Source organism: Haematobia irritans, chromosome 2 (assembly GCF_050003625.1).
Source record: "Haematobia irritans isolate KBUSLIRL chromosome 2, ASM5000362v1, whole genome shotgun sequence".
Classification (NCBI taxonomy): Eukaryota; Metazoa; Arthropoda; class Insecta; order Diptera; family Muscidae; genus Haematobia; species Haematobia irritans.
Genome location: NC_134398.1, coordinates 206,290,803 through 206,303,592, shown reverse-complemented (window position 1 = coordinate 206,303,592; position 12,790 = coordinate 206,290,803). Strand labels below are relative to the sequence as shown.

The following is a 12,790-nucleotide window of genomic DNA, read 5'->3' as shown; positions in this document are numbered from 1 at the left end:
TATTTTATCAAAACACGAAATTCCTTTTTTTTCCATTTTTTCTCAATAACAAAAGTTGCTTCACAAAAGACGCTCTATCTCACAAACTAATTGACTTACAGACGTCAAATTTTGACACGAATCATTTGAAGGTTGGTACTATATAAAAATAATATGCATTTAATACTAGCGACGCCATCTATGTGCAGACCGGGGACTTATCAGCCAACAAAAATAATTTTTAAAGTAAGTTTTCAAAATTTTTCTATTTATAGTAAATTTTAAAAAAATTTACTACTTATAGTAAATTTTGAAAATATTTTCTATTTCATAATATTACTTACAGTAAATTTTCATAAAATTTGTTACTGATAAAAAATTTCTATAAAATTTCCTATTTACAGAATGTTTTCATAAACTTTACTAATTAACGTAAATTTTTATAAAATGTACTATTTATAGTAAATTTTCCAAAAAATTATATTTAGAATAAATAGTAAAAAAAGTAAGGTAAAAAAATACAGTTTACATTTAAATTTAATATTTATAGTAAATTTTCACAAAAATTTAATATTTATAGTAAATTTCAAAAAATTTATTTTTATTGTAAATTTTCAAAAAATGTATTTTTATTGTAAATTTTCAAAAAATTTACTATTTATAGTACATTTCCAAAAATTTATTATTTATAGTAAATTTTCATAAATTTTATACAGTACACTAACACAATATTTACTTTTTATGATAGATTATGGTAAAATTTACTATTTCTAGTAATTGGTCATAAAATTTTCTATAGTAAACTTGCTATTTACGGATTAATGTTTATAAAATTTGTTGTTCATAGTAAATTTTTATATTATTTTAAATTTTTATGTAACTTGCTGTTTCTAGTAAATTGTTATAAAGTTTCCTATTGCTTGTAAATTTTCATGAAATTTGCAATTTTTTATAAAATTTTATATTTACACCGAAAAAAGTGAACTGTTTTATAGGAAGAATGAACTACCACGCACGAAAATTGAACTAAATTTTACTCCACATTTTGAGATTTCCACAAAGCGTTTTTAAAACCAAGAAATTTTAATGCCCTGTTGTACCTTTTAACTCCAGTTTACGAAATTGTATCATCTCATAGAAGAAAAAATTAACTAAAAGTAAAGAAGAAAATCATTGGCGCCAAATCATGATCATTTTAACCATACAGTAGTTCATTCTTACTATTTTTGGGAACTTATGTGTACGTACGGTCATTGAACTTTATACTCTCGTTTAGTTCATTAAATTTTTGAGACATACATAAAAAATTAAGATTTCATTAAGCTGTGGAAAATTGCGATAAAAATAATAAAATTTAACTACAAGCAAATAATTTTTCCCAATAAAAATAAGTTAAATTTAGCGTTAATTTAACTACGGAAAATTTTCGTAAACTTTGCTACTTATAGTAAATTTTTATAAAATTTGTCATCATAGAAATTTTTTATAAAATTTGCTATTATAGTCAATTTTCATAAAAATTTTTAAACTACATTTTATGATATTTTCGAGTTACAGGAAATGTCCATAAAGCAACAGCAAATTTTTGTACGAGTATTTATAAAAAAAATAGAAAATTCGCTATTTAAAAAAAAAATTTATAAAATTTATTTACATTTTCGTAAAATTTACAATTTTTAGTAAGTTTTCATAAAATTTACTATTTACTTGTTTTTAATAAAATAAAATTTTAATAAAATTGATATTCATAGTCAATTTTCATAAAATTATCTATTTATAGTAAAATTTCGTAAACTTACCTATTTATAGTAAATTTTAATATAATTCATAATGTTTACTATTTATAGTACTATCCTTAAGGAAGGTCGGTCAACATTGATCCAAATAAACTTCTTAAATAGGCTTTACAGCTCCCTTTAGCAGTTTCGATTGAAGAACACTGAAAAAGTACAAAAAAGAAGATCAATTTTAATGGAGAAACGAAGCGCTATTACAATTTTAAGTGCCTTCATTGGAAAGTTAGTTATAGTTATCCACACTGAACTCATATCAATCATTATCTAGTTAACTTACCTTTATGTATTTGCAAGGCTTTCGGAAGCTGTCCAAGTTATATAAAAAACAGAAGTGTTACATGTCTCCACGTCTTAACCGGTGGTACGTACCTTAATTGCAAGTAGAATGTTTCGATATTTGAGGCTCTCTTGGAATATTCAGTTCATATTTAGCTCAGCGACAAGAGGCCTTATTTTTAAATCACTTAGAGAGCCTTTGAAAGACACAGAAATGTTACCAGCTTTATTGGCGGGGGTGACCTCTGAACAAGTTTTTACTGTTCGGTCGAAGCTGGCTCATGAACGGCTCATGTTGCATGCAAGTCCGACATGCTAACCATTGCACCACAGATGGTGTTAATTCCAAAGTCATACAAACCTTAACTTTCCGGGACCTGTAGTCTATCTGGATGACCGATTATGTCATCGATATAAACCATTCTATAGATTTTAATTTTTGGGGCATTTGGAAGTCCCAAGTTAAGCAGTTTGATTTTTTTGCATCTGATGGAGCTCTATTTTTTATCAATTTGCCAGTCTGTTATTAAGGTTAACGCTTACGATTTTGATCATTCTCTTGGATCTATTGGTCTGTCGTCGCTGAGATATTATAAACCATGTTATGTGCCGTTCGTGAGAAACTGGGAGAAATCCCATAACTCCTTGCATGCTAAGAGGCCTTGCTCGCCAGAGTTGAAACTTCTTTAGGTGTTCGTGAGAAATTGGGAAAAAAGTCATGATTTTGTCCATGCACGAAAACCCAAAGAATTGCATCACGATGACTCTCTTTGTTACGGCAGTCACACGCACACACACAATGAATTTAATCTAAATCCTAATCAATGATTGATCACAAGTAAATAGATCGATGGACGGATGGTTTAAATATATTCTTCCTGAAGCCAAAAATCTAAAACCAATCACAAAGTCCCGTTTTGAGATTTTCCTCAATACAAAAAAGGTGAACAAATTCTATAAAACGAAAATAGATTATAGTCTAAAACATACAAAACTACAAGATAAGATGGTCGGTAAAACTCTGGCACTTGCTTATTTATATCCCCTAAATCATATCCGTAGAAATTCGCTGTTTCGATAGAGGAGTTTGTTATATTTCACCCATCTGTAAATATCAGATCGAAATACCAATACTTTTACCTGTTGCTTGACCACTTATTATTAATCTTTTGCATAAGGGCAAATCTCTGGCGCTTTGGTTAAAGTGAGAGTTGAGAAAATATCAAATGCGCAAGTGCAACTGATCAGAGACCTAAAAAGGGGCCATAAATAGCCGACCAGACAAGCAGGTACATGGGTGGGTATATTTGTTTTTATTACAAGAGAAGACAAGATCATAAAACAGCACACTGACACCACACACACACACCCAACACGCATATACCATCATGTCATGCTGAACAAGCTATGCCTAAGCCTGAGAAGATAAATTGAGAGTTCTAGACTGATTGAAAAATTTTACGGGGTTTTCCAAATGGTCTAACGAATGAATATACATTGAGCTAAAGAGAGCGAGAGTAAAAGAGAGTATGGAAACATGAGAGAGAGAGAACATTTATTTGTAAAAGAGTACATACATGAGTGAGAGCAAGAGTAACAGAGTACTCTCGATTATGAGTGATTTTGTTCGGTCTAAAGAGGAGGAGGCTAGTGGCTCGTGTCTATCTCGTGAATCATTTACCTGCTTCACAACCATTGCCCATTGTTGTTATTGTTTTCCATTGTGGTGGCTATGGTGGCCCCCTTATGACTGTTAGCTATTTCATCTCACGCGCCCTCTCACACTCGTCATTCTCTCTTGAGTGAGTGAGCATTGTGAGGTTTAGTCGGTGTTCGTTGAAATTTTTAAGTTTAGTCGTAGATATTGTTGAAATGTAGTTTTAGTTCTTGTGTGTTAACCCTTTAACTAACAACGATTGTGTGTTCATGTTTTTGTATCGTTTTAGAGTTGCAAGCGACCATGCGCGCATGGCTACTACTCCTCGCAGTGCTGGCGACTTTTCAAACGATCGTGCAAGTTGCTAGCACCGAGGATCCCAATTCAATATCATCGAGATTTATTGAAGCGATACAACCGATTAGAAAGGATTTATTAATAATCAATGATAAAAAGCCGATAAGTTCAACGGCTATAAAACAACAAGAAAAAACCGAAGTTCAAACGAAAACAACGACGGCTTTAATGGATTTTCACGGTGATCAAAAACCACAACAACAAACGATTGTTTATAAACCTCAACATAAAAAAGAAAATCGAAATTCCATAAAAAGTGATAGTGCATTAAAACAAAAAGAACAACAAGTGTTTGAAGAAGAAGAAGAAGTGGAAGAAAATTCCAATAATAACAACAAAAACAAAAACATTATTATTGAAATAAAAAATATTGAAGAAATCGAAACAAACGATTTAAACGATATTCAAGCAATACAAGTGAAAGAGAATCACAACAACCACAAGATTATTAAACATAATAATAGTAATAATAATAATAAAAAACATCATAGTAAAAATAATACAGCTAAAGAAAATCTTACGGAGTTTAAAGAAAACCTAGTAGAAGTTGACAAAGAAGAAGAGAAAAGTTTATTAAAATCTAAGAAAATTCTTAAAAATAATAGTAAAGCAAAAACAACAAATATGGCTTTAAGTGTTAATGAAAATAATCAACAACAACCACAACAACAACAACAAAAAGAAAACCAAAAAATTGTTAATAATAACAACAACAAAAAGCCTAAACATTCAGAGGACTCCTCTGCTATAAAAACAAGGCATAGTTCCTCAACTGAGCAGCAGAAACAGCAACACAAAAAACATCATCATCATCACCAACACCAACATCAGCAACAAACACAACCTGCCTCACAACAGCAACAAAAACATCGTCAACATCATCATCATCATGAGAAGCAGCAGCAGCTGCAGCCGCAACAACAGTCCGAACAACATTCTTTGGACTCTGATACCATATCCACCAAATCAATTAGTGATAATTTCTCCAGCCAAACATCTTCATCAGCATCGCCAACATCATCTTCTACAGAGTCATTAACCTCCCTAAATCCCTCCCCATCATCGTCATCATCATCATCCTCAAATGTTGATATTATAACCGATGATTCCAATTCCGATGAGGATACTGATGTCATTGCCGAAGATGATGAACCTCAAGTGGATGCTGTCATACCAGAGGATGGTCCACGCACCTATAGTAATAATGAGATTATTGGCGAAAAACTTAAGCCAGATCCCTCAACTCTAGTCGAAATTGAAAATAGTTTATTATCACTCTTCAATATGAAGCGGCCGCCAAAAATCGATCGTTCGAAAATTATCATACCGGAGGCCATGAAACAATTGTATGCCCAAATAATGGGTCATGAATTGAATTCTGTAAATATACCAAAACCTGGTTTGTTGACAAAGTCAGCAAATACTGTGCGAAGTTTTACGCATCAAGGTAAGTGCTAAAAGATTTCTTCTTTATAATATGAAATATTTTTTTTATATGGCTCTTAGATAAGCTTCACACTTGATTAGTTAACAATTAAAGAATAATTGTTCACATCATTGGCAACATACTATACTTTTAATGGCCGTTCTGTTGGGGATTTTAGTTAGATATAAAAACATTGCCAATGTTAATTTGACTCCTTATGATTTTAATTGACTCTAACCAACGTTGCCATGTGTTTTCTATAAAGTCCCCAAAAAGTAGTCCAAATACGAATGACCCTTAAATCAAACTTAATTTATTTAAAAAGTAATTATTTCCACCCAAAAAAAATTATAGTTTGTAAACAAAAATAATTGTGCGGTTTTTTAAAAGAGGGCATCAGGTTCTTAGCGAAAATGGAATGAAATATTTTTTACTGGATATTTTTTTTTTACAAAATTAGCGTTATAGACAATTTGGTCTAAAGTTAAGTGATTCAAATTTGGAAAATTTGTTAGTGAACTGTTGAACTAATTTCAGCACACAAACTCGTTTCTAAAGTTATAAAAACATTAAAAAATATAGCACACTTGGAAGGCAGGAAATTATAAAGAAAAAAAAATTTCTATATAATTTTATTTTTTTATTATTATTAAAGAAAAGTAAGAATAGACATATTGGCTAAGCAAAAAGGTCACTATGAAAACTGGCCAAATAAATTTAGTCTAGTGCTTCATCCAGGCATTTAAATGTTTTTCTTGCCTATATTACATCATCTGATAACGCATAAAAGGTTTTCTAAATATTAATAAAATAATGTGTAAAACTTGTTTCGCCGAGTGAAAACGGCATGGACCGAGCATTCAAAAAGAAAGTGTTGCCAAGATTGTGTCAATTTGTTATTAAAATTTTTTTCTCAAAAAAAAAAATATAGTTTGTCCGAGATTTAGTTTCTCAGAAAATAAAATTCTTCTCTCTGTCCATTTTTACGGTAGTTTGTTATAATTTAATGTAAATAATTTTCTTTTGTAAATTCATATGGAATTTTTTTTATTGTCCTTGTGTGATCCCTTGCTTGAAATTAGATTTCTTTTGTGAAGAACGTAATTTTATATAAATGAAGGTTTCGTTTTTTTTCTTTAAAATCACATAAAAATTGAGAAGATCGTTACAATGTTTGTCATAAATTCGAATTCATTTGTCCTTAAAGAAAATAAGTCGTAAGAAAGAAGAATATTGTTTGTCTAAAAGTTGGTTCCGGAGGAAAGTATTTTTTTAGTTATAAAAAATTTTAACTTTTTTTATTAAATGTAAAAAATGATATTGTGTCATTTTGAGAACATTATTCTTTATTTTATAGTATTTTCCGATCATTATTATTGAGAAGAATTGAGTTAAATAAATTTTATATAATTCCTGTTTTCAAAATGTAAGTTTTGGAAAATAAAAATCTTGGTTCGATATATTGAAATTTGGTTCAATATAGGTTTTTTAGCATAAAGACGAAGGCTATGAAATATCCCACAAAATATTTTTTGTCTTCAATCATGAATTGACCCAAATATTTTTTAATTGAAATTTCTTTTAATCATCGAAATGATTGTGTCAATAACCAACCCCACTTAAGGTCTACTCAATTTATTTGTTTGCTAATATTTTAATTAAAAATTTTTGGTAGAAAATGTGATTTGTTAAATTTAATCACATAATTGTTGTTATTTTTTTCTTGGTAGGTTAGGTTATGTTAGGTTAGGTGGCAGCCCGATGTATCAGGCTCACTTAGACTATTCAGTCCATTGTGATACCACATTGCTGAACTTCTCTCTTATCACTGAGTGCTGCCCGATTCCATGTTAACTCAATGACAAGGGACCTCCTTTTTATAGCCGAGTCCGAACGGCGTTCCACATTGCAGTGAAACCACTTAGAGAAGTTTTGAAACCCTCAGAAATGTCACCAGTATTACTGAGGTGGGATAATCCACCGCTGAAAAACTTTTTGGTGTTCGGACGAAGCAGGAATCGAACCCACGACCTTGTGTATGCAAGGCGGGCATGCTAACCATTGTACCACGGTGGCTCCCCACCGTGGCTCTTGGTAATGCTGGTGACACTTTTGAGAGTTTCAATGCTTTTCTAAGTAATTTCACACTTAATATTACACGCCATTACACTGAAAAAAATATTGTCGTGACGTCAAAGATTTCAGGTCTTTAAAGTACGAATGCAAATTTTGCTTAGCATAGGAGACGCATTTCTCTAATATAAAGATGTTTTCCTTGTGCAAAAGTCGATATAGTTTTCAATGAAGTCATTTTGTCCTTATAATTAAGTGATTTGACTTAAAAATGGGTATCATAACATGAAAGAAAAAAATTTTGAGCTAAGGTCAACTTGACTTTAATAATTCAGAAAAATTCTTCAAAATTAATGAAATTGTCTTTAAATTTTTTGTGTTTTTGCATCTTGACTACAAAGCAAAACATCATTCAAATATAGGACATGTTTTTCAATACTTTATTTTAAAGACGTTGTTTACTTGAAACATAGCATAATTTCTACTGGAAGTCGAGTCTGAATTTGGAAAATGAAGTTGTCTTTAAATCGTTTTTAAAGGACTTCGATGGCATATGAAGAAAAAAAGCTGAAAAAAACGAAAGTATTCGTACTTGTATTCTCCGCTTCTTTGGCTCGGAATCAATAAAGTAAAGACAAAATCTTTGGAACCGGGTATGCTTTCTTTTCAGTGTAGGAATCGACTATAAAAAGAGCTACGTTATCACTGAATTAAACATATCATCGTGTAGTTTTTGTTACTATCGTATGTGTTTTTAACAACCGACAGCTATTCTATCTTAACTCTAGGTAAACCAACTAATATTCTTCAAATTTCGAACATAGTAATCCATTTAACCCAGCAAAAAAAGCGTCGCCAAAAAAGTGGTGAAAATATTTTTTTTTGGATCCGGAAGTGGTGCAAAATTGGCACAGAAGCGATGATTTTAACACGGGCTTGTCATACGACGGATGTCCACCATTTCAACAGCCGTTGCACTGAATTGCCATCACTTCTTAAGGTGTGAGGCGAATTCAGTGTTTTGGATGGGAATTAAGAAATTATGTGATATTTGGACAAATAAATAATTTTTAAAATTTTTTATGATTTTTAATGCATTATAATGCTTGTCTGGAACGTTTGACAACAAATATTTTTAAAACTTCACAATTTTTCTAGAAAGGATTTAGCATTTTTTCGGCAAAATTTAAATACTATGTACCATTTTATTAATTCTTAATCTGTTTTTAACCTATTTGAAACAATAAAATTTTAAATTTCCCATCAAAAATATGAAAAAAGCGAGTTATAAAAAATTGATTCAAATGAACTTACTGTGCAGTTAAAAAAAGAATATTTTTTGAGGACATTTCTGGAATTGCTTTTTAAAGTTGTGCCTTAAGAAGAACTTCCAATTTTTTTTTGCTGGGAACTTAATCACCCATATCGGACCTACGTTAGGTTAGGTTAAAGTGACTGCCAGCTTGATTGCAGGCTCACTTAGACTGTTCATTCCATTGTTATATATCGAGCCTAATTTAGGTATATCTCCTATATAAATGTAGGTTAAAATGATAGCCCGATTTGATTCAGGCTCACTTTCAGTCCATTGCGATAAATGTAGATTTAAATGTTAGCCGGATAATATCCCAGTAAAAAAAGCATCGCCAAAAAGTAGTGAAAATTTTTATTTTTGGATCCGGAAGTAGTGCAAAATTGGCGCAGAAGCGATGAATTTAACATGGGCTTGTCATAGGACGGATGTCCACCATTTCAATGGCCGTTGCACTGAATTTGCGTCACTTCTTACTCTGTGATTCGAATTCAGTATTTTGGATGTTTTTTAATTCACATGTTGTCATATTTTCACAAATAAATAATTTTTATAATTTTTAATACATTCTAACACACAAAAAAATATTAATTAATTTGGTTGTCAATACAATTAAAATTATGTTTAAATTTGAGTTAACAACATAATTTGTAAATACAATTACGATTTTAGTCACTTTAGCAACCAACTTTGTTATATCAACAAAAATTTTGTTGAACTTAAATTTTTCTGTAACAACAATTTATTGTTAGCTCAAAAATTATAATATTATTTTCTGTGTAACACTTGTCTAAAATGTTTGAATTAAAATATATTGAAAAATTCCCAGTATTTCTTGAATGTTTTTATAAATTTTTTTCGACAAAATTTCAATAATTTGTACCATTTTTTGTAATGCTTAATCTGTTTTTAACCTTTTTGAAACAAAACAAAAAATTAATTTACGCATTAAAAATAAGAAAAAAAACGAGTTATAAATAATTGAATTAAAAGGACTTCCTGTATATTTTAAATAAAGAACATCTTTAGGAGTATATCTTTTGGAAGTGCTTTTAAAGTTGTGCCTTTGGAAGATTTTTTTTTTTTGCTGGTATCCTTCTAAAAAATCTATATTTTAAAGTTTTTAGTTCTGTTTCGATTATTATTATAAATAATGTGAACTCACTTAAAATGATGATTTAGAAATAAATCTCCGGTCTTACAAGAACTTTGAACAATTTTAAAGTTTTTAGCTTCAGTTTTATTCAAGTCTGATTGACCCAGAATTTGCAGAATTTGCAGAATACAGAATTTGCTATATTATTAAAATATGAATTCCCTAATATGTATCGAATATTTTAAATTTCCGTTTTATATATAAATTTTATTCAAGTACAAAATTTTAATACAGTACACTCGTAACGTGAACATGCTTTTTCTGACTCTAACTACTCCGTAACGCCGTAACATAAAATTTGACATTGAAGGCAAAATCACAATGCCAAATACAATTTCAAATACACCTACGGAATTTTTTAGTGATCTAGTTTAGCTTTTTTTTGTAAATTTTAATTAATAATTTAAATGGCTTAAAAAATGCCATACCCACTGATATTTTCCCGATCCTTTTTTTAATTTTTTCACTAAATTAAATTAAATTTTTAATATTACTAATAACAAAAAAAAAACGCGTAAAACTCCCGAAAATTCGCTGAAGTTCGTTAACGTGAACATTTTCGCTAACGTGAACTCTCTTGGTTTTAATTAGTTCACGTTACCGCAAGTGAACTGTATTGAACAAAAAATATTATTAGTAGAATTATTATTAGTGGAATCCCTTATAAGACATAGAATCCCTTATGGAATCCCTTATAAGACATAGAGACTCGGTTATTCGGTATGAATTTTATTTGAAGTGCACCAAAGAATATTTTTACTATCCCCCATGTTCCAGTATTGGGAATCCCAAATTTTGGTTTCTTAACCCCAAAGCTTAAAATTTGGCTATATAGTTCTCTTTAATGAGACGTTTAAAATTTAAATTGGTTTGAAGTACAAGAGTATCTCGATTTTTTTCGTTATAAGAAAAATAAATTCTTGCGAAACTGCCTGTGAAAATAAGTTTTTAACCTACGGAAAAACACTATATTATTTCTATATATGGTAAATAAAATGCTCATATCCGGCAAAAAAAAATCCTCCAAAATAATTTCAAATTTCTTTCAGAAGAGTATAGTTGATCAGTAAAAATGTTGAGAAGACTTAAAACAGTATCTCCAACATTGTTAGTTCAATAAAGCATTAGTCACATTTCTTTTAACATAAGTCATAAAAATTGCATTTTAAAATAGTATCAAAGCAAGAGTAGCAGTAGTAGCTAACAAAGTTTAACAACCAGGAAAAAACTTTGGAAGTTCTTCCAAAGGCACAACTTTAAAAGCACTTCCCTAAGATGCACTCTCTATGATGTTCTTTATTTTAACTACCCGGGAAGTTTCTTTAATTAAATTTTTTATAACTTGTTTTTTTGTCATACTTTTAATGGATAATTTTAACTTTTTTTGCTTCAAATAGGTTAAAAACAGAGTAAGAATTCATAAATGTTACAAATCATTTAAATTTTGTCGACAAAAAATGCTAAATCCAATCTGAAAAAATTGTAAATTTTTTAAAATGTTTGAGGTCAAACGTTTCCGACAAGCGTTAGAATCCATTAAAAATTATAAAAAAAAATATAAAAATTATTTATTTGACAAAATATCACAGAATTTTTTAATTTACATCCAAAACATAGAATTCGGATCACACCTAAAGAAGTGATGCAAATTCAGTGCAACAGCCGTTGAAATGGAGGACTTCCGTCCTATGACAAGCCCATGTTAAATTCATCGCTTCTGCGTCAATTTTGTACCACTTCCGGATCCAAAAAAACATTTTCATTACTTTTTTGGCGACGCTTTTTTTTACTGGGCAATATACTTTTACACAGCAATTTTTTTGAACTTAACCGAGGTATATATAGAAAATGTCGTGCTCTTATCCTCAAAAACTAGATCGTTTTCAAAAGTAAACTTTAATTCATATCGTTTAGAATTTCAATTTACTTCCTATATATGAATTATCTTATTATTATATTGTCATATTAATTCGTATTATATTCAATCATCAGACGTATTTTTATATTACTCATCTCTACATTCGCGTATGATATTCCTGAGAAGAAGAAACATCGCCTGATTTTTACTGATATAACCGTTTATCACAAATATAATCATAATACCAACAATCAAAAATATGATCACAATACCAGAAATGTATTTGCTTTAGACACCTTACAAGTGTGCTGAATACCTCTAATAACCGTAGGGTTATCATATCATACTTGACTGTTCAAATTTCAAATTTAGCTATTTCTCACTTCCCTGTTTAAAATGGCGAAAAGTCTCCACAATCTTTTAGAAGAGGTTTATGTTGAAACCTACAAATTAAAAAATGCTATAAGTCAGTCTTAAGAATGATTCAAAATTTTGCGAAATCAATGGGTTTTTCCAATCATGCAATTTATTTATCAGAATAACCCATATACATATTGTGACAAATAAATTGGTATATAACCATATGTTTTTATCATGGAATGACTTATATATATTTGTTTGATAATTGTTCTATAGTATATATTTCCATATTTCCAATACATCTACACATACTTTTTCATATTTATATAGGATACTCAGTATGTATGTATGTCTTGAGTATTTCATCATGCACTTGTTTCGATGGCCTCATTTAGAGCTTGTGCAAATTTTCCCAAATGTTCACACATCTAGGCATTATCACTATACTCACATATATACATTGCCTCTTAAATACATACAACGAATATATGTATACATATATTAGTGAAAAATCATTAAGAGTAATACAATGGGATTTCC

At 29.9% G+C, this 12,790-nt stretch overlaps 1 protein-coding gene across 3 annotated transcripts in view; it reads left to right on the top strand.

The window, feature by feature from the left end:
• Positions 1-12,790, top strand: part of dpp (decapentaplegic morphogen) — a 236,968-nt gene that overhangs the window by 220,981 nt on the left and 3,197 nt on the right. For all 3 annotated transcript variants that reach the window (XM_075297308.1, XM_075297307.1, XM_075297309.1), the window contains one exon: positions 3,998-5,512. In XM_075297308.1, the coding sequence (XP_075153423.1) occupies positions 4,012-5,512 (1,501 nt within the window). In that variant the 5' untranslated portion in view covers positions 3,998-4,011. The remainder of the gene's footprint in view (positions 1-3,997; positions 5,513-12,790) is intronic.